The following is a 23,013-nucleotide window of genomic DNA, read 5'->3' on the forward strand; positions in this document are numbered from 1 at the left end:
ACCATAACCGGAAAAAGAAAAAGAATTATTGATTGCAATTGCGCTTTTGTTCTTCATAGCTGTCCACTTGTACGTTCATTGTCTTATATATATATATATATATATATGTTCAGAAAAATTTTTTGCTCAGAATCTGCAAAAAATTTTTTTTTGCTTAGAAAAGTAATGTTCTGCTCATCGACAAAAAAAATTTGAGGGAACATTGATCATGGATGTCATAGTCAATATCAGCTACGCTTGGCAAGAATTAACTGATAAATGCATGGAGGAAATGTGGAAGAAGTTATGCTGAAGGTATCCAAGAATTCTCAACGAGAAGAGCCTATCGTTAGAAGAGCACTATCGTCAGATTGACCAAACTCAACCTAATTGATACAACAGGCTAGGAAATGTAGACAAACAGGATATTGAGGAGTTACAGCAAGTTTCTGGTGAGAATCTTATCAATGATGACCTTCAAGAACTGGCAGAACAAGGAATCCATGTAGAACTGGAAAATAGTGATTCTGAAAATGAAGAACCCAAAAAATTTCTCTACAGGTTTCCTTAGTAAAAGTTTGGTAACAATAACCAAAATCGTTAATCAAATTGTAGCAAATGATCTTGATTTTGAAAGGAGTGCAAAAGCAAAACAAGGCATTTTGGATGCATTTTCTGCTACTGACATTTGCTTAAGGAAAGAAAAATCAACAAATGAAACATCACAACTTTTCTGAAATTCTTGTTTTTTTGCAATAAAGTCAGGACCTTCGTCACAAAAAATGAACTATTAATACAGAAAAAATGAACTAATTAATATATTATTATACATTTCTGTGTTCATATGTTTGTGTGTTATTTAACATATATAATTATACAAATTAATATAAAAATAACTTAAAAGTAAAGTAAAATTTGTTTATTTTTAATTGCGTGTTCTCCTATCCCTATTTAATCTATGTTAAAATGATCTCATTTAACACTGTTTCGCTTAGCACTTTGTTGTCTAGAAACACATCCACCGCGTTAAGTGGGGTCTTACTGTACTATGTATGTTTTACCCCCATCCAAATCCTGCCCCCACCTTACTGTCTGTTCATTCTGACTTTTTTCTTCCTCAAATCATGCCAGTAGTGACTATAACTGTCAGGTCCATCCCATCTGAAAAGACTATTTGTTTCCACTCTTTCCATGCCAACTTGTCTTTGGCTTACTTTAATCTAACTGTTTTATGCAATTGTGTTCATTTCGGTTTGCCAGCCGTTTTTGTAAATTTGGTATTTTTATGATTTTGCATACAATTGCTGGTAAAACTGTAGTTGGCAATGTTGATGCTGATTATCTGACAGACAACTTGTTGACCACCAGTAGCTGAAAAACCTTTCTTTTGTTTCTAAGTATAAGGAGTTTAGGCTTTCTATGTTGCTTATTTCTGCTATAATTTTCACCAAGTTAACACATTTCTCACAGCACATGTAGATTGATTTACAGCTGCCAAAATTTGTCTTAGAGATTGTCCTGCTTATTTTAGTTGGTAAATTTCACGTATTTCCAACTCTGTTAGTGTTTTTCCATGAGGCATTGTTTTAAATCACAAAAAACTGTTTAAAATTGGTGCCACATTTGTAATAATGAATGATACTACCATCTGGTGACAACTAATTAAACCAATAATTAATAAAAAAAAATAATCATACTAATTTTATTCACCCGTGCTTATACTTTGAAAGAATCAAAAATTGAAAATCTGTGATAATTTTTATTTGTAATTGTCAGATAGCTCTAAAAATTTCAGAAAATGTTTAAATTGATGTTGTAAACAACATACTAATATAATAAATACATTACTATTGTTAATGTTTTTTGTTATTGAAAAAGTTGGGTGTGTTTATAATTTTGAAATGGACTGTAGTAGGACAAAAAATATAATTTTCAAAAAATAATCATGATTTTTTAAATTTAGTTTTAAAATTTTGCTTTTAACAATTTAATTAAAGTAAAAAGTTAATTTACTTTTGGTGACCAATTAAAATTAATTATATTAAACAAATCTTTCCATTATAAAAGCCGAAAAACCTCTCTTTCGTTTCTAAGTGTAGAGTTTAGGCTTTATTCATATTTAATATTTAATCATATTACAGAAATCTTTCCATTATAAATCTTCCCAATAGTTATATGTAATTTGCTATTAATTTTATGGATAAACAACACCAGTTTTCAATTGGAAAGTTCTCTGAAATTTTATTAAATTCATACTAAGCATTCAAGGATGTCAAGTGTGAATTGAAACTTAATGTTAAGTGTAAATTGAAAAATACTGGAATAGATATTTACATGTCAGAAAAACTAGGATGATGAAACAGATTGTGAATTAAAAATTAAAATTTAATGTTAAATATACAAATTGGAAAATACAAAAATACCTGAATTGTAACCAACTGAAGATGGTTACAATTCAGTATTCTGAATAACTGAAATGTACATATTGGTTTAATTAAAATATCAGTGAGGTTTCCAATTGAAAACTGTAGTATGATATGTCCATAAAATTTATAGAAAATTACATATAGCTAATGGGAAGATTTATTGCAATATAGGATGAAAAGCAAATAATTGTAATCTATCCATTACATGGTGCGGCACCAAAATCCGGACAAAATACAATTTCAAATTCCTGCCATTCTATACCACCAGTAGATGTTGTGTTTGGGGTTCAAATATCTTGACACATGTACTGTACTAAATTATCATAACCTTGAAACAGTCACAATGTTGAAACCAAGTGTGGAATATAACCAAAGAGCTGCGATTATTGAAAGTGTTCACACTGGGCACTCGGCAACAGAAATCATTTGGTTCTTCGGGTACCTGAGATCGACTGTATATGATGTTATCGCAAAGTACAATGAATCAGAAAAATCCAATGAAGGTTTTACAACACCAGCAAGGAAAACTCACTTGAAGGAGCGCATTGTCAGGATGTCCGAAATCATTCAACAGGCTCAGGAGCTGATTTTTGAGGATCCAGGTCAGTCGATCTTAAAATTGTTGTCAATTGTTGGTGTGAGCAAGAAAACTGTGTAGAATCATCAAGGAGGACCTTTGCTACAGGTCTTATACAATTAAAGTGAGTCACATTTGGTGCAAAATTGGTTGTCGGACATCATCAACATGTTTTGACCGAAAGAATTTGGTCCTCCCAACAGCGCAAATTTGAATCCTTTGGACTTCTATGTATGGAGTATAGTTGAAAGGGTCACGAACAAATCCAGACATCCAAACCTCACATCATTGAAAGCCACTATTGATGCGGAATTTGCCGATATGGACCACGACACATTAAAGGGCACCTGCGCATGCTTTAGACCAAGAATGGAGGCAGTCATTCAAGCAGGAGCAGGATATATGTATTCTTTATGGCATTACAAATAATGTGGTTAAAAAAATTTGTAAACCTTTTCGCAATAAAAAATATGTTTGAAAAAAATATGTAATTTGTCCGGATTTTGGTGCCACACCCTGTATCCACTTTTTTATAGTAAAATCACTTCAACATGCATTTTAAAAATTTTATTACTACTTTTAATCGAAAATGTTTCAAATTAAAGATGGAAGTATTCAAATGCAAGAATTGAGAACTATTTAACTGCAAAAGTTTTCATTGTCGTCAAGAATTTGTGCCAGGTATTCAAGTACTTCTCAGATGCAATCCTTACAAGATTACATGACAACAAAACGATTTGTGTAACAAGAATTACTGTTTCAATTGCATTTGGAACCACATTATGATAATTCAGAGACAAAGATATTCTATAATCTGAGTTCTCAATAAATTGTAATAATCTAACACGGCTTTGGGGAAACGGATTTTGATGATCTTTGGTGTAGAGGTGTAAATTGCAACACTCAAGTATAATCAAGAAAAATGAACTTAAAGTTTTCTTTAGCACTTTATATATAAGTTATGATGTGTATTTCCGCTTGAGTGTGCTGTGGCATGAGAAGTAATGCTCCTGACTCATATGCTTGCGCGCTCGGGTTCGATTCTCTTGTTGTGTATACTTTTTTCCTTTTTTTTTTATTCATAAATACTTATAATGTATTTATTTATTTACTCATTCATTTATTTCTTATTATTTATTGATTTTTTTTGGTATTTTATTATTATTTATTTATTTTAATTTAATTTCTACTATTCCAAGTCTAATATTTTTACTTTGAAAACTCACCTTTGTCAAGTTGAGAGGGAGCTACTTATACTGGCTTTGAACATGGGTCTATAGTCTTTTTCACTCACTCTTTAACAGTTCATTTCTGAATTTCGACACAAATAGCCGTATTCATGCAGTGAAATTTGTTTTGAAAAATTATTTTATAATTAAAAAAATGTCATCAAGAGAAGCAAGTTCTTTACGTTGTGACAAAAAAACTGTTGATGATAACTCTTTATACAGTGATGTATCGAAGCAGCAGCTAAAAGATGGAGTAGTGTATTATGAGAGTTTACTTTTCGAAAATAATTTAATTGCAACAACATCTTCTGATACAAAATCTGAAGACGCTTTGCTGATAGGCACAGAATTATACAATAATACATTGGATGTGTTGAATGAAAAACTTTATAATTGATGACGAATTAATTTATGCCCAAGAAGAGTGTACAGAAGGAAATTTCAAAGCAGTTAAAGATGACTCATCTGATGACTATGTACCTGATGAAAAAAAATATAGAATGAAGGAATATTTCAGTGGAATATAAAATCAAAGTTTTAAAACTAGCAAAAGCCCACTCTACGTGGAAACTACTAACATTACAAAAAAATGGATGTAGTCATTTGAAAAGAATGGAGCATTTAAAATTATGGGAAAAAGATGTTGAACGTGGTGGAACTATTTTTGATAAATATCATTTCATTGATTCTTGGACGTATGACCACTTTGTCNAATTAAATTAAAATAAATGAATGAGTAAATAAATAAATACATTATAAGTATTTATGAATAAAAAAAAGGGGGAAAAAATACAAACAACAAGAGAATTGAACCTGAGCGTGCAAGTGTACAAGTCAGGAGCATTACCACTCACGCCACAGCACGCTCAAGCAGAAGTACACGTAACTTATATATAAAGTGTTAAAGAAAACTTTAAGTTTGTTTTTCTTGATTATATTTGAGTGTTGCACTTTAGTATTTTACAGGTAGTACACTCACATGGTGTACTACCTCTACACCAAAGATCATCAAAATCCGTTTCCCCAAAGCCATAGTGTCTCCTTGTCTTCAGTCTCTGTAATTAAGAACATGGTAATCAACTTGTTCTCAGATACTCAATACTAGTTAGTTACTACTCCATGACAAGCAAACTTGCAGCACTGTATTACTTTATTCACATTGTTTTCACAAATTGCATTACTGTTTGTTCTCAAGAACTCAATTCTTGGAAACTTGTTTTATTTCTTGAAAACTCTCAATTCTTAAAGATATTTGATTTTGTTCTAGTTAATTCCAGCAATGATTAATATTAACAGTATCTGTATGCTTCCTTGTCATGCAAACTTCATCTCTCTGACAAGATTCAAAATCATTTTTGGAATAGTCTTCCGTGCTCTGCATTGACTTATACCTGGAAATGATTTTACTTGTCTGAAAGTAAAATTTTAAATTTCCACTTTATTCCAGTTCTATTGTGTTCTTCATACCAAAAAAGAAAGAAATCCTATTCTTTTTTCAATTGGACAAGTTCTGTTTTATTCAATTATCATCGTAAATCAACATTCTTATCTATTAATTTTGATTCATTTAAGTATATATTTTTGTTCTTTCAAATAATCAAAAATATTAATTATGAAATGTTTTTTACTCTAAAGACTTACCCTACACTGTAACATTGTTGGAGTTCTATAGACATCTTGGCAAATAGGACATGATTCTCCAGCTGCTTTCAACTGATCAGAAGATGGAACCACACCATATGTCTTATTTTAAAAAATAATAAGATGCATAAAATCTTTATAAAAATTACTTTTAAAACAATCCATACACAAAATATTTTTACCACATTTTGAAGTATTCCATAAAATGATTTTTTCCAAGCTCTGAATTTTCTGATAACATCTTTATACTAAATTCAGAAACAAATAATTTATTATTATTATTTTCTACAATCATTACAAATTATTTCTCATACCTTTAATACTAAATATATTGCAGATAAAATGACTCCAAATACTTTACTGGAACCAATGTAAGATTCAGAAAAGAAGTACAACCAATGTTGCATAGGTGCTATTGTACGATAGAACTGAGAAGTGGTTTCCAACAATAGATAATGTCTCCCCTGTAAAAATAATACATTATATTGATATTTAATATAAAATCTAATAAGTAAACAGTAAAATGCATTATTTAAAAACTGATTATTAGTTTTATAAATAAATAAATATCAAAAATACACTAGAAACTGAATGCAGCAATTTTATTGAGTAAAAATTTTTAATTGATAATTTTCATAAGCTCACTTTTTTCTGGAAAGTTAACAATTTAGCTGGAAGTGCAACAACAATGGCTTTTAATAGAATTGCCAGAAGTTTAAGAACAAAGTCAGTCACTGTTACGATCCATAGCACGTCCCAAAAAGTAATTGGTGCATTGTAAGGTGGAACTAAAATAAGCCTGAAAAGTAATCATTCATAGATTATTAGGATGAATATGAAACAGTATAAGTAATAAACAAACAACAAAAACTGAGAAATCCAGCAAAAAAACTGAAAATTTAATCTGAAACAAATGGTTTTGTAGTTTTAAATTTCAGCTCTGATCCACCATTGTCAGGTCAGAACCGACATTCAAATATAAAATATTACAAATAATGAAACAAAATTTAATTTAGTAAATTTTGACATAAAACTGCAAGGAGATTGCCATGATTAACAACATAACTTTAGCTTACATGAAAAGTTCTGCTATGTATACTTTACTCAAAAACAAGAGTAATATTTTGTGTGTATACTCTGTACAACTGTATCAGACAGTAAGATAAACAGCAACAATATATTAGAGCCACCACAAGACTATTACACCATCTACAGGAGCACCTTACATTGATTAGAAAAAAGACAGGCTATGACAGCATTAGCCACCTTTGCATTAGTTATATAATATACAATTAGTTACATATACTAGTTACATACACAAGCTTGTTCAAGCACATTTAATATGTTTTTCAACAGATCAACCTCATATCAGGCACTTATAGAAGCTTGAAATTTATAATATATCCAGGAATAACTCTGATTAATTATAAAGATAACTTATTACCACTTGTAATAGTGTTTTATAACTATCAAAAACATTTGTTTCATATTAAATTTTCAGTTTCTTGCTACATTTTTCAGTTTTTGTTGTATGTTTATTGTTAATATCCAGCAGTTGGGATAGAAAGTAATATGAACATCATTTGGAATTATATTAATAGAAATTGTTGTATAGTTTGTGTTTTGTTTTAAACCCTCTCCACCCTGTAAGAAGTAAAATGGTCATCTTTTAAAAAGCCCATTATGGGTTTGGCCAGGCCTGCAATGGGCCGCTAGATGGTGAGAGATGGTGTTTGACATATCCAGATGGACCACTCCCAAAAAATTCCTGAGTTTTTTCAACCTAGATTCAATCCTGGGACCTCAGAGCAGGCTGCTGCCTTACTCACTTGGCCATCCAGTCTTTAGTCATATTTATTAGAAACTATTTCTAATAAAAAATAAATCAAGACTAACAAACAAATTATAAATGTTACAACTGTAGTTTAAATTTTAATACATCTTTTTATGATTTAGAATCCATTCGATTTTATAAATTTCCTTAAAAAAAGCAATTAATTTTCTAGATATTTTTAATTATAATATTTTAATAAAAAATAAATCATGTTCCTCAATCATGCCACGATAAACAAATATCAGATAATCAATTTCTCATGGCAGAGTTACAGTATTATATGCAGGGTTCCTACTCAAATTTTTGTTTTGAATTCCCTGACTTTCCCTGACCAACTTTGTCCAAATTCCCTGACCCTCACATTTTTAGTGTGGAATATCAACATAATAAAACAGCATTTACTGTGAACATTGAGTACATCTAGCCCTCTTTCTGCACAGTTGATATGCTTCAAAGACTGCTACATTAAAAAAATACAGTACATACATCCTGTAGAAAAATGTTTGATAGAATCCACAACTTCAATGTAATGAAAAAATAAGCAATTTACAAACAAAACACAAGCTTTTTATTTTATCATCATTTATCATTATCATTCATATGTAAATCTAGTAAATACAAGGTAACATAAAATCAAAAAACAGTAATCTTTGATAAACAAATTGTGCTTAAAATTAACTCTTGACTTAGAAACATGTAATTTTAAAACCAATCTTTCAACAAAAACAGTAACTTTTTTTTAAACAGCAATGTAATTTTAACAAAAAGTTAAATTTAAAAATTTTTAAATAAAACATTTTTCCTACGTAAAAAATTCAATGATTGTACATAAAGAGGAATAGATGTAAGTTTATACTATAGCTTCTCTAACAAATGCATCTAAGTTATTGTAAAATCTTTTTATTTTTTTACAAAATGGACAATCAAAATGCAGAGAAACTTCTTAGTATTAATCCTCTTTTTTCAAAATACAGATAATTAGAAAGTAAAAAATGAATTACAATTCACAAAACACAAAAACTATTATATTAATGTAGTTTTAGCCTTTTCTCTTCAAGTGTATTTATTTTCATTTCAAACAATGGAAAATCTGCTCCAATCCAAATGATCGATCTTGGGAGCTGCATTGTCTAGACCACAGGTTCTCAAACTTATTTCGACCACCGCCCACTTTGAGATTAAAAAAATCTAGTGCCCCCATATTTTTTAACTTAACCTTTTTACATTACTATCTGTTGCATATCATAAAAACAGTTATTGCAAATATAATGTTTAAACATGCATTATTATATGGATAGGATAGATAGGGTGTGACCCATATCCTATTTCTGAGATCAAAGAATGTTTCAATGAGAAGAAATAAAACTCATATTTAATCACTGAGCCTTCTACTGCCCCCATGAAAGCCTCCAGTGACCGGAAGGGGGCGTTATCTCCCACTTTGAGAAAGCATGGTCTAGACCAGTGTTTCTCAACCCAAAACCCATCACAGACCAAAAAATATCTGCTTTTTTAAGCGGACCAGTGACAATATTATTTTTAATTGAAAAAGATTCTCTGTTGTAAAAAGAACTGCAAACTACATTGAGCAATAAATATTTGTTATTTATTTACCAGTACATTAGTATACAAATCAATGTAATCGCTACTTTTCTTTTTTTGCTAGTAAGATCATCAATTCTTGGATTTAAGGTGGTAACTGCAAGGCGTGAGGCGGAACTAACACTATAATGATTTTGTTGTTTCGATTTTATCATTGCCATTGCTGAAAACGTTGATTCACATAAATACGTTGTTGAAAAAGGTAGTAACATCCTAACTGCATTTTCATGTAAAACTGGATATTCAGTTTTAACTTTAATCCAAAACTGTGTTATGGGCATTGATTCAAACAATGTTTTAAATCCCAAGTCTGGACTTAATTCGATTAGTTTTTTGTGTTCAAAGTCATTCAATCTATTAGTTTGCTACCAATAAACGGATTAATAATCCACATATTTCCTATTCGGGAACAATGCATGACAGGTTAAATATATATTTTTAAAGTTTTCGCAGACTGGTCAAATTAGAGTTGCAGATCGGTGGTTGAGAAACACAGGTCTAGACTATTCCTCAAGTTTCTAAAAAAATTTCTGTTCATTCCTTTTTTCTCTAATAATTAAATTATTTTACGTTTTTCTATTTTAGTTCCGGACAATTCCGGAACCTCACAATTGTATTCCTATGATGTCATAGTATTACGAAAATTGGGATTCTTAAAACTTATAAAATAAAATAAATACAGAAATAAACATCAAACAAAATTACAATCATACGTTATTAAAATATAGAAGTTCAGCGCAGAGAATCGTAACTACAAATCTCTTTCTTTTGCAACTAACTATAAAAATTGTTTTGGTGTTGTTTCGCACAAAAAATAATCAAATTTATTTTAATTTTTTAGTAATGTAATTATTTTTTTTTAAATTTACAGCTTTTTAATTTTTAAATTTTAATTATAAGCAAGTTAACATTGGTTAAACTATCGGATTACCTGTTGATTTTCGAAAATATAACTACAGAATATTTATTACAAATATGATCAATCTTTCCAGTTTTTAAGCCCTAAATTTGCCAAAATCAGTGATATTTGTTACCCAACGTCATTTCAGTTAAACTAATTATTAAACTATGTATCAAAGTTGCAGAAAAAAACAGAAGAGAGGGAAAAATATGCTTGCAGTACAGTACTTTCAAGGAAAATCGTAACAACAAATATAAAAAGCTTGTGCCAACAACAAGTCAGCGCCAGTATTTTACTGTAAATGTCAGGTAGCTATTTATAATTTTTTACGTTGTGTAGTAATGTTTTAAACGTGAAAAACGATTAAATTACAGATTTTTTACTTATCTATTTAGCTATTTTGAAGTGAACATTCTAATAAATTATGATTTGAACTTTTAAAAGTTTGCAAACAAATTTTTAATTGGTTATTTTTTATTCTAATAAACAATTTCATCTTTTTATAAATCGTTGAATTATTAAAATTAAAAATTAAACACTATTACATAGAAGTAGTTTATCCTGTTATTAATCCACAACTGTAAAATTATATGGCTTCAGAACGGTGAAAAAAAGCCATTTCAAAATGGATTCTGGTGTATTTTCTTATTAAAGATTGCAGCATTACTTCTTGCCGCCTGCAGATGGCTATGATTGGTCATCCATATTCAGCAAACGAGATCAACAACGCAGTTAAGGAGACAAATTCCCTGACTTTTTGACAATTTTCGACAAATTCCCTGACTTTTTGACAATTTTTGACAAATTCCCTGACTTTTTCCGAACACTAATGAAAATCCCTGATTTTCCAGGTGCTTAGGAACCCTGTATATGTAATGAATAAGGTTTGGATTTTTAGGAAAATGCTTTTTTCTGTCTAGGCAGCATGATAAGTGCAATATAAAAGCATCAAACACAAGATAAGAGATCTCTTAAAACACTCTAAAAGTGTCTAAAATTGCCTAATTTAGGCATTTTTGCTTTTTATTTATCTTCAATGTGTGCATATATTTACTTTAATTTTAGAATTTATTTCTGATCTATTATCAACAATTAAACAAATTCTAATGAATTTTTATTTCTCACGCATTTAACATTCAGATGTTGAAAATATGCTTTTGATTAGCTGGAAAATATCAATTATAAATACAGTGATACCCTGAACTTACGTGATAGGTGGGACCGAGCGATAACCGCGTAAGTCGAATTCGCATGTCGGGCTATAATTTTGCAATTTGTGTAAAATCCAAGTCGGATGTATGTAAGCTAATAAATGTTCTCATTAATCTTATCTCATCTTTTGATTCATTCACGGTTACAAGAAATCACCATATAGAGTCTCTCAAGTCTCCGTAGATATAACAAACACAGAAATAAATAACACAAAATAAATTGTAAGTATGCGTCGATTCCGTGCGACACATCTGAACATGTAAGCTGAACAATAGTGTGTGGGGGGGGGAGTAATCAAGAGCTGCGTGGCGCTCAAACAAAAGACAAATCCACGAGATTTGAAAATCGCGTAACTCCGGGTTCGCATAAGTCGGGGTATTACTGTATTTGAAGATTAAATTTCAAAATTAAACCATTCCAATTAAATTTCATGCTGTGATTGGTTAGAAAAATTCCATTCATTGACACTGATTATAAAAATAGTGTAAATATGTCTCCAACATATGGAAGCTCTGCTTACTTGTTAGATTGTATATTATAGTTATATCCAGTAGTAAATCCAGAAACTTTTAGAATGGGTGCAAAAAGGAAACAATGAAATCTTCATTGTAAATTTTTTATCAAATAATATGCATAAAAAGAAAGTCATTTTTGACAGCATGCAAAACTTCTGAAAAATAAACAAAATCATCAGGTTTTGTATTAAATTTTCAGATTATTGACATGATGAGTGAAGGTCATTGTTTATTGTAGCTGCAAAAGAAACATTTGCAGTTCCTGAAGTAAGCAACCAATTGATATACATGAAAGCACATTTCTCATTTTTAGTTAGCAGGAATAAGAAGCTAGAAACAGCTGGATTGGCACACTACAATTCAACAAAAACAAGATAGAGATCAATTTCCAATTTGAATACATTCCAGGTATGGAGTCATCAAAAGCTGTGAGCTTTTGATGACTCCATATCTGGAATGCATTCAAATCAAAATACTAATCAGTTTTTCATCAAAAGCTCACAGCTTTTGATGAAAAACTGATTAGTATTTTGAAGAAAAATCTTGACTACAAGACAGTTAAAAAACATCTGTAACCTATTCAGTGGAAAAAAAAACAATTTTCTTTACCCATTGAACTTGTTCCCAATTTTAAACTTGCTCCAATTAATTCATGTGATGATTGAACATTTGTTTTTCTGTTTATAAAAAGTATGTTAAATACAAGACATGTCAATACAATAGCTGAATATAGAATAGTTTTACAATATGTAATGAGTAAACATGAATAAAAATTCATACTACCTATTTTGCCTATTTTACTGCCTAAAAGAAGGATTTTAACAGCCTATTTGCCTACCCTTTTCCTTGGTTGAAACTATCTACAGTTCCAAATCTTTGTAATGAAGAAACACTTTATACCAGACATGGGCAAATGTGGTTCCAAGAGCCATATGCGGTTCTTGCTGAAAGTGTTCATTTCTGCTTTTTATTACTATTTTTACAATTTTATTTCCACAATTTTGTGAAAATATGTTTATTAAAAAAATTCAATATTTTTTAATATTATATTTATATTATATAATAAAATCGCAGTACAGAACTGTGGTACAGAATAAAAAAGTACAGAACTGTGGCTCCCATGCATTTTGCAAAACCTATATTTCTGCTCCCACTGAACTCTTGCTTGCCCACGCTTGCTTTATACCATTATATAAAATTTAACTTCTGGAGATTAAGTTCCAAAATTATTCTACAAAAGCAGTAGAAACCCTTAAAATTAAAAGATAAAAAAATTATATTTTAAATCAAGAATTATGATGACTAATTTTTAAAGTATCCTTCTTTGAAGTAATGCAACTTTAATAATAAACAGTTCTGAAATTCTTGCATTTGTACTGATTTTTCTTCATAGTTTTGGGCAATGCATTCATATTATGTCAATGTACTAAACTGCAAAGTATGTCTATATATAGCTATTATTTTATACAATACAACACACTACATCAATATGACATTATATTACTTGTATTATTAGTAATAACATGTAACATAACATGATGTTTATAAAACTCCTTGTTTCATTAAAATAGCAAGTTTCATATTTCTTTTCAATATCAATAATAATTAGGGACCTAAAGAAATTGTTGTGTTAATGCATTGAAAAAAATTAAAAGACTGACATCCATGACAATACTTCAGAAAGCTTATATAGTTTGTAATACGAACATAAGAATGTCATCAAATTTTTGATATAGAAAATGATCACTAAGTTATTTCTTATCCATCTACATAAACAAATTTCAACAATAGACAAATTTTTATTTAATAATTTAACCAACATAATTGAAATTGTATTGCATACATTTTTATTAGACGAGTTAAATTATATAAATAATAAACTTCTGCATTTGTGCAAACTTCCGCATTCCTGAAAAACCAATTAAACTATTGTAAACTGCATATTACATGTAAACTATTGTAAAATGTTGTAAAGTAATTTTCCATTGACTCAATGTCACAGGTTAACTTTGAAATACATATTATTGCATAAAAATTATCATGAAATAATATATATGGCATTTTATATATCATAAATCATCACTTAATCATCTATGTAAACAGAGACACTTAACTGCCCATTGCTCACTTAAACACCCATGGATAATTAAGTGAAACATTAATCTTTTGATACCATAGTACCATAAAGAATAGTTTTTCACTATACAATTTCATCCAGCAAAATGCTTACATATAGACTGTTGCCTAGCAATGATCCATTTACAGACATCAAAATCATACTTACTGATAGATGTCATGAAACCACATCCAATATGAAACATTTTCTGTTCAAAAGTTATGACAGCTTGCAAGAAACACCTTATTGAGCTGGTGAGAAAAAAAATCCATTTTGCTACAGTGGCTCTTAGAGAGAATATCATGCTAAAATTAAAAAAAAAAATAATAATAATAATATATGAACAAAAATTTCAGAAGAATTAGAAATTGTTGGTAATTTAATCTCGTCTGCTATTGCACAGAATACGTAATGAAAAAATGTCTAATGTGATCAAGTATTCATTTCATCATTCTGTAATAGACAGGAGTAAAATTAATAAAACTTCCACATAATCACCCACTGCTCACTTAATTACTCATGAGTGATTATGTGGAAGTTTCATCTCAAAGATCAATCATATAAAAATACATTTTTTTTCCAATCAGTTCAATTAGGCTTTTGTTGCAAGCAATCATAATGCTGAATGAAAACATTTCTTATTGGCTTTTGTTCAATGATGTCTATCCATAATCATGATTTCAATGTCCATAAATGGATTATTGCTAGGCAATGGCCTGTAAGAATCTATTTTGCTGAACAAAACTGTACAGTGGAAACTATATTTTATTGCAAAATGTTTCATTTAATCACCCATGGGAGATTAGGTGAAGGATTTGTGGTAATCATAATGGAAAATTTATTAGTCATAAAAGGTAATTAGTCACAATGCAAAGACTTTACTAAACAACTCAAATTTATTTATTTTTGCTAAATATCTTTATTACTACTACTTTACTCTGATTTTTTAGAACCTGCTAAAAGAAGAAAAGAATTTTTTAATATAATGCCAGTTTAGTGCTAAGATAAAACTAGGACAACAGAATGTAACTGATCATATGTGAATGCAAAAAAATCTACTATAAAAAGACAGCATGACTATATGGGAAGAGAATAAAAAAAAGGGATGTAACAAATTTATAAAATTCTCAATCTGTATTAATGACTGTCATTTTCCATTTTTCTCTCTGATTATTATTTGCAATGGATTTTTAACAATATAACATAAATTAATCATAATTTATAAATTGACTGTAATTATACAATGCTAAAAATAGTCTAATAATACATAAAAGATTACATCTCATTAATACAGACTTATATATGAGGAGAACTTTGAACATTTGAATTTAAATAATTCATACATTAAGAATATTGAAAAAATAATAGCAAAAAAAAAAATCAATTTTATTGAAAAAATATTTTAATAAAAAGAAAATTACCATACTTACGCATAAGGAAGATTATCTTCTGCCAAAACTAAGTACACAAATCCAACACATGTTACAAGATTCAGAATTACAATTAACAGACTAACTAACTGACGTTTTCCCTAAAATTAAAGTAAAATACAGAGTTTAAATTTATTTAGAAAAAATATATAAAAATTTATTTTATATATTTATGAATAATTTATTTTATGAATAAAAATAGATTTTATGAATAAAATTAAAATTTGTTCCACAATTAATCATTAATAAAATTTTTAAGTAATAAACTAATATAAAGCAAAATATAAATGATAAATTATAATTACAGGTGTATGCTGCTTAATGATAGACTGTATATACAACAAGTCCAATAACATTATAATGAAGCCAATAAATTTGTAGCTACCTGCATCTTTTCTATGTTTATTAATTAATACATACAATAAATACTTAACATTGTGTTACAATTGTATTACATACAGCATGAGTTGTACTCTCTACTACAATGGTTCCCAATTAGTGGTATGCATACCACTGGGGGTACGAGAAATTGCATGAAAGGGTACGTGCAGCAATCTAAAATCGGTCAATTTAAAATTTAAATGCATGAGATGAAGCAATCAAAAAATAATGGGTGGACCTTCAAAAATTTGGCAATTTACAACATGTCATCGAATGCACAAATTCGTTTATTTATAACTAAAAATATATTCTAAATTTCATCAAAAAATGCACTAGCACTAGAAACATGTAATATTTTCAGACCACTAAACCTCCTTAGCTTCTAGGAAAACTTGTAAGATGTAGCAATTCTCAAATGTTTTCAGAATCCACCTGATTCCAGCTTCAGTTTTATAGCATTCATTTCAAATTGGAATGCATTGAATAAAATGCATGTGTAGAATTCAATTTGAACAGGCCAGTATAAGACATGCACTATTATGCCATACTATGTCACCCATGTTATAATGACATTTCGTACCATGCTTTTAATAGCTGTATCTTGGTCCCTAGAGCTGATACTATTAAAGTTACAGCTGATACTCCCCATTAGCATACTTCTAGCTTACCAAAGTTACACTCCCCATTTTATATGAGGAGTGTCTAGAATAAATGCTAGACACTCCTCATATAAAATGTTTATGGTGCCAATGAATTAAGATATTTATAAACAAAAATTATGAACTTTTTTCAAGAATTTAAATAAATCTTTATGTATATAAATAATTCCCATTAGAATTTATTATCTTAAATATAATGTTTAATTGTTGGTATAAATATAGTATTTCATTGTCATTGTTTACCTAATTTCTCTCTTCAATATGATGCATCTGCTTATACAAATCACATATGCTGTTTGTTGATATCACATCTGTTTGTACAAAGAGAATATCTTTAAATCACAGTAACCTTGAATGTACACAGATGTTTTAATTGGGAATTTTATTTTAAGGAATAAATACATCTAGTAGCATAATTGATAAAATTTTAGTTTTATCAATAATTTTTAAAATATGTTATTAAATCACTTAGCTAGATAAGGTTAATTAAAAAAATTCATTTTTATCTTAATGATACAAATTTTGGCCTGTTGTTTTTATGACTAATGTGTAATAAAATCTATTTAATACTACAAAATATTACATGTAAAAATTTTTTATTGAAATAAATTTGATAAATAAATATTAAAAGAACCTTGCAAAACTACTCCAGATATTTTTTGTTATTTTATTTTTAAACAAATAGAAAGTTCATAAATATTCATTAACTGCCTTTTCAGAGTTTACTATTCAAAATGCTTTCAGTTTTCCATAAACTACCTTCACACACATCAGCAAATAAAGTGTGCAACAGTCAGAGATTACTCCTGTGTAGTTAAATTTTGTCTGTTATGTACTGTAATAGGGGAGACTATCCGACTTTTTTGGAACGTGTTATAACGTACTGTTTTTTCTTTTCTAGAAGGGAGAGTTGCATATGTGGTGTGGCTGACTCGCCATTGGATGCGTTTCATATTATTGCTGTTTGTAGTTTTTTGTCAAAATTACGTGAGGACACATTTGGGGTTCCCTGTTTTTCATTTAATCAGTTTAAAAAAGTTATTTCTGATTTTGATTTATTTTTTAAGACTTAAAGCGCAAGTCGTGATTATTTATGTAAATTTTGTCTTGGGGCGTGGTCTGCCTATTACTGTATTTAATCCTGTGGTTGTTTGGACTGCTTGGGAGACTATCCGACTTTTTTGGAACGTGTTATAACGTACTGTTTTTTCTTTTCTAGGTAAGTTTTGTTTATAAATATGTCCCAGGCTCGGAAGCGGAAGACATTTTCTCCAACCGTTCCGGAAAGAGCAACAGCTAGGTTTAGGGGTGAGACTTCTGCTGGTGAAGAGGATATTGCGAATTTATTACAGGATTCTAATTTTGATGTGGCAGAGGGAGTTAGGCTTCTATTGCGATTGCATGTCTCGTTGAATGGTAAGGTGGATGAATTTATTAGAAGACTGGATCACTTGACAGAGTGGCTCAAGAATGTAGATGAGGCGTTGATTGATTTTGAGGTGAGGTTGGGGGAGGTTGAGGCAAAGGTTGGAGGGGATGTGATCGGTGTCGGACATTCGGGGGATATGGATAAAATTTTTACGAAATTGTCCTTTTTTGAGAGGGAACTGGATGCGATGGACAATCAGAGAAGGATGAACAATGTGGTTATTCACGGATTGGAAGAGAGGAAAGAGGAGTCGTCTCTGGAAATATTTGATACTGTTAGTTCTTTTGCGGTTAATACTTTGAATTTATCCGCGTTACATTTTGTAAATGTGCATCGGATTGGGAAAAGAATTGGAGATAAACCTAGACCAGTGATTTGTCAATTTGGGTCTTTTAGTGATAAATTAAAATTTAAAAAGGCTGTATTTGAAAATCGGAATCTTAATGTTGCTGTGTATGATGATTTTTCTAAACGTTTAAGGGATATTAGATACAACCTAAGGATTTTTGGAAAGAAAAAAAGGGAGGAAGGAGCAAGGAATGTTCGGTTAAGCTATGATAAGTTATTGGTAGATGGAGTTCGGTATAAATATGATGAAGTATCGGCCAAGGTGGTGCCGATTTCATAGCAACTACCAATGACTTCTGTGTTTTCTATTATGGCGTGGAATTGTGCTGGGATTGGTAATAAACCGCGGTCCTTCTGGAGTTATTTATTGAAGTATGACGTGGTTTTTTTATCGGAAACATGGTTTGTTAAAGGTAGGGGTAGATGTTACTGGGAGGAATTAAGAGAATATCATTGTATTGTTGGTGATGCTTTGAGGGTTCACAATAGAGGTAGACCTATGGCTGGTTGGTTGCTGTGCATTAAATCTTCTTTGAAATTTAGCATTATTTATAGAGATAGTTATATTATACTGATTAACATTTTGTTACCGTTAGGAGAGTTTAATATTTGTTTTGTTTATATACAGGAACAAAGATGGCAAGAAATTTTTGATGTATTGTCCAGGTTTGAGATCGACGATTCTAATTGGATTTGGTTGGGTGATTTTAATGCACGGATTGGTGACCATAATATAATTTCGACAAGTATAAGTGATTGCAGAGGTATTACTGTTAATAAGAGAAATAGAGCTTCCAAGGATGTAAATATGAATGTGAAAGGATGGAAAGTTCTGGAGTATTGTGCGGATAATGATTTAATAATTCTAAATGGACGAGCTTCGGGTGATGAAGCGGGAGAGTTTACCTTTGTTTCTAACCGAGGATCCTCGGTAATTGACTTGGGAATAGTTACTCCTTCTGTGTGGAATTGTATTAAATGCTTTAGAGTAGAGAGTTGTTTTTGGTCTGATCACTGCCCAATTGTACTTTATTTGGAAGATTGTACCACAGATTCTTTGGGTGGTTCTGGTACTTGTTATCAGAGGATTTTCTGGGATATGGATCAGTTGGAATCGTTGTCAGCTGGTTTGAGGTGCTGCTTGGAACAGACCCCTAATTTATCTTTGTTGGAGCTCAGCAAGGTGATATTGGATTTGGCTAAAGTGAAAGGATTGACTCAAAGGAAAAAGACTATGGTTGGAATTGATGATTGGTTTGACTTGGATTGTCGACTAATGATTAGAGCTAGAAACAGAGCTTGGTTAGAGTTTAAAAAAAATGGTTTGGCGGCTCAGAGGAGAGTTTTTGTATTGTACCGGAGCTTGGTAAAGAAATTATGTTTGGCAAAGAAGAAAGAATTTTGTAAAAGGTTAAAAAGTGTTAAAAGCTTTTATAAAAATAATAGATTATTTTGGAATTTATGTAGAGCAAGAGGAAATTGTGTTAGGGTAAATATTAGTTTACTTGATTGGTTTGGTTATTTTTTCTCCCTTTATGGCTCTGAGAGTCCATATAATGTTGATTTAGTGGTTTTTAATGATTGTGTGACTTGGTCGAACGAAATATTGGATTCTTATATTTCGGAGGAGGAATTAAGAACTGTTTTAAGTAAGTCGAGTGTTGGTGGTGCTCCGGGAATAGATGGTATTCCTACTGAATTTTGGAAAATTGATAGTGCTTTTTTTTGTTTATTAGATAATTTTAATAAGGTTTTGAGAACTGGTGTTGTTCCTGATGAATGGAAGAGTTCTTTATTGGTTCCAGTGCCTAAGGGTGGCTCAAGATCAGTTCTTACAAATTATAGAGGTATCTCGTTGTTATGCTGTGTTTCTAAGATTTTTTGTAGAGTTTTGTATTATCGGTTAATAAGTTGGTTGAGTATGAGAGATATTTTATCAGAGAGTCAGGCTGGCTTTCGTACAGGCTACTCGACTGTTGATAACATTTTTATTCTGTATACTGTTATTGCTAAGACATTAAACAGGAAACGGCGTAAGGTTTATGCTTTTTTTATAGATTTGGCATCAGCATTTGATTCTGTTGATAGGAATTTATTATGGAGGAAATTATTAAAGCTTGGTTTAAGTTTTAAGTTTGTATCTTTATTGGCAGAGTTATATAGTGGCTCAAACGTTAAGATTAAATGGAGGAATTGTTGTTCTCAGCCTTTCTTTTCTGATAAGGGTGTTAAACAGGGTTGCATTCTAAGCCCTATTCTTTTTAGTTTATTTTTAAATGATTTTTTGAATTGTATTGATGATTCCGGCGGTGATGGAATAGTTGTTGGCGGTGTTTCGATTAAGATATTAGCGTATGCGGATGACGTGGTAATTGTGGCAGATTCTCCGAGGTCGTTGCAAAGGTCGATTGACCTTCTGGATAAATATTTAAAGGATAATAGTTTGCAATTAAATCTTGCAAAATCCAAAATTGTGGTCTTTCGGAATGGGGGTAAGGCTTCTAAGGCTGATAAATGGTGGTTCCGAGGTGTTCCAATTTCGGTTGTATCACAATATAAGTATTTAGGTGTAATTTTTAAAAGTAATGGATATTTTAATACTCATGTGAGGTCCTGTAAAATTAATGCAGAGATAAAAATGGATAAAGTTATGCATATGTGTCAGTCTGCTAAGTTGTGTAATTTGAAAGATCGATTAAGGTTATTTAACGCTGTGGTGGGTTCATCTCTTCTTTATGCTTCCGAGGTGTGGGGATTTCAGGCGGAAAGCTTGGATACAATATTAGTTACTTTTGTTAAGAGAATGTACGGGCTTCCAAGGTGTACTCCTGGTTATTTAGTATCTATGGAGTGTTCATTGATCCCTTTATCTTGTTTGATCTTGAATAGATGTGTTAATTGGATTTTTAGAACGTTGAGTTTAAACGATGAACGTCTTAGTAAGATTTGTTTGTGTTTTGCTTTGAAACAATCTAAGTTATCTTGGTCGAAATATTTGTTGTCTAATTGTTCAAGGAATGGAATTAATTTTGATTATTTGTTACAAGATGTTAACAGTGTCTATCTATTAAAGTTAAATAAGTTTGATAATTATATTTTGAAGTTGAATCATAGTATTTTTTTAAGTTCTTATTGTGAGTGGTATAAGAGTCTAAATAAACCCTTTTTTGATAGTTTTATTTATAATAGTAATTTTTCTTCTAATGTCATGACCGTATTAATGCAAGTAAGATGTAATTCATTAAACTTTTTATGTAATTTCAGAAGGGAGAGTTGCATATGTGGTGTGGCTGACTCGCCATTGGATGCGTTTCATATTATTGCTGTTTGTAGTTTTTTGTCAAAATTACGTGAGGACACATTTGGGGTTCCCTGTTTCTCATTTAATCAGTTTAAAAAAGTTATTTCTGATTTTGATTTATTTTTTAAGGTATTTATTTTTATAAAAAAGGTTAAATTGTTTATTTTATAATAAGTACAATATATATATATGATTTTGATTTTCTTTTTATTGTTTTTAGACTTAAAGCGCAAGTCGTGATTATTTATGTAAATTTTGTCTTGGGGCGTGGTCTGCCTATTACTGTATTTAATCCTGTGGTTGTTTGGACTGCTTGGGAGACTATCCGACTTTTTTGGAACGTGTTATAACGTACTGTTTTTTTCTTTTCTAGGTAAGTTTAACCTAGGTATTTCTTAATTAGATTCGGATAGTTCTCCCAAGTAGTTCTTTAAGTAGTTCTTTAAGTTTTGTGGAATTTTTTATTAATATAATATGTTGTTGTCATTGTTGGTTATATTTGTGGAATATGTATATATTTATTTTTTTGTAAGGTTATGTATATGTTTTGTTTTTTGTTCTATCCCCGCATCAGGGTTTTGTAAACCAGAATGCTTAAATAAATAAATAAATAAAAAAATAAATGTACTGTAATATTTACTGTTACATTGGTATCTCTGAAGACAGGTTATGGGGACTCAAAAATGCTTGGGAAAACATTTAATATTTGGTTTAATAATGGTTAGTTTTGTGTTAAGGAACTTAAATGAAAAATTAACAATCAAAATATATGTTTTCATTAATGGAATGTATTGTATATACTTGAATATAAGACACCTTAATTATTAAATGCACACCCATAGATACTTTTTTAAAAAATACTTGCAATAAATTTGTCTTGTTGTCTAAAGTAAATTATATATCATTGTATATATTCTGTAGTATTGAAGCAGAAACCTTTTCACTTTGTGCATCAGGTTCTTCCGATCCTCACAGAATTTCATGCTCACATTTTTCCACATGAAATCATCCTCAGTACTGTTAACAGCATCCAAAATACAACATTTCTTGAAAGAGTGCTGCAGAATTTTTCCTGTGATTTTTGCCCAAGTAGTACACCATTACTGAAATATACTAACAAGTTTGAGCTAGGTTCCCCTCAAACATTTACTATTATGCATGTTGTTCTACTAAAATCATTAAAATGATACAATGGAATTAGTGACTAAGAGACTTGGCACAAGATGTTTCAATTTAATATATTGTAATTAGTATCTAAAATGCAGCCTATTTTCAGAGATAGTAAAACTTAAAAAAAATCCCACAACAAGTTGTTTCACTTTCCTGGTAACACTTAAAACTATGGCACCATCTGTTATGATATTTTATTTTTAAAATCTTTTTATATTTTTTAATTATTATAAAATGGCAAAAAGCTTAATTTTGAGTGTAGA

The 23,013-nt window shown here is 30.2% G+C and overlaps 2 protein-coding genes across 4 annotated transcripts in view; one reads left to right on the forward strand and one right to left on the reverse strand.

Moving 5' to 3' along the window:
* Positions 1-23,013, reverse strand: part of LOC111626406 (RING finger and transmembrane domain-containing protein 2-like) — a 51,486-nt gene that overhangs the window by 7,595 nt on the left and 20,878 nt on the right. The window contains exons 4-8 of the mRNA XM_023369772.1: positions 15,463-15,563; positions 6,498-6,651; positions 6,167-6,316; positions 6,035-6,100; positions 5,853-5,954 (exon numbers count right to left, since the gene is read on the reverse strand). Coding sequence (XP_023225540.1) covers positions 5,853-5,954; positions 6,035-6,100; positions 6,167-6,316; positions 6,498-6,651; positions 15,463-15,563 — 573 coding nt within the window. The remainder of the gene's footprint in view (positions 1-5,852; positions 5,955-6,034; positions 6,101-6,166; positions 6,317-6,497; positions 6,652-15,462; positions 15,564-23,013) is intronic.
* Positions 17,352-22,174, forward strand: LOC111626405. Of its 3 annotated transcripts, none has more exons than XM_023369770.1 (4): positions 17,352-18,001; positions 18,908-20,126; positions 21,544-21,709; positions 21,801-22,174. In XM_023369770.1, exons 1-4 carry the CDS (start codon positions 17,741-17,743, stop codon positions 21,928-21,930), a joined length of 1,776 nt encoding a protein of 591 aa, XP_023225538.1. In that variant the 5' UTR covers positions 17,352-17,740; the 3' UTR covers positions 21,931-22,174. The 3 variants fall into 3 exon arrangements, with proteins under 3 accessions (XP_023225538.1, XP_023225539.1, XP_023225537.1); XM_023369771.1 differs by having other exon boundaries at positions 17,352-17,918; XM_023369769.1 differs by lacking the exon at positions 17,352-18,001 and having other exon boundaries at positions 18,445-20,126.

This window comes from Centruroides sculpturatus, unplaced genomic scaffold, assembly GCF_000671375.1.
Source record: "Centruroides sculpturatus isolate CEXI.00-Female unplaced genomic scaffold, Cexi_2.0 scaffold111, whole genome shotgun sequence".
NCBI lineage: Eukaryota > Metazoa > Arthropoda > Arachnida > Scorpiones > Buthidae > Centruroides > Centruroides sculpturatus.

Coding starts and splice junctions, on each gene's coding strand:
- LOC111626405 (XM_023369769.1), top strand. CDS start 18,569: ATGACTTCTGTGTTTTCTATTATGGCGTGGAATTGTGCTGGGATTGGT. Junction 20,127..21,543: donor AGTTCTTACAAATTATAGAG/GTATCTCGTTGT, acceptor ATGTAATTTCAG/AAGGGAGAGTTGCATATGTG. Junction 21,710..21,800: donor ATTTTGATTTATTTTTTAAG/GTATTTATTTTT, acceptor TATTGTTTTTAG/ACTTAAAGCGCAAGTCGTGA.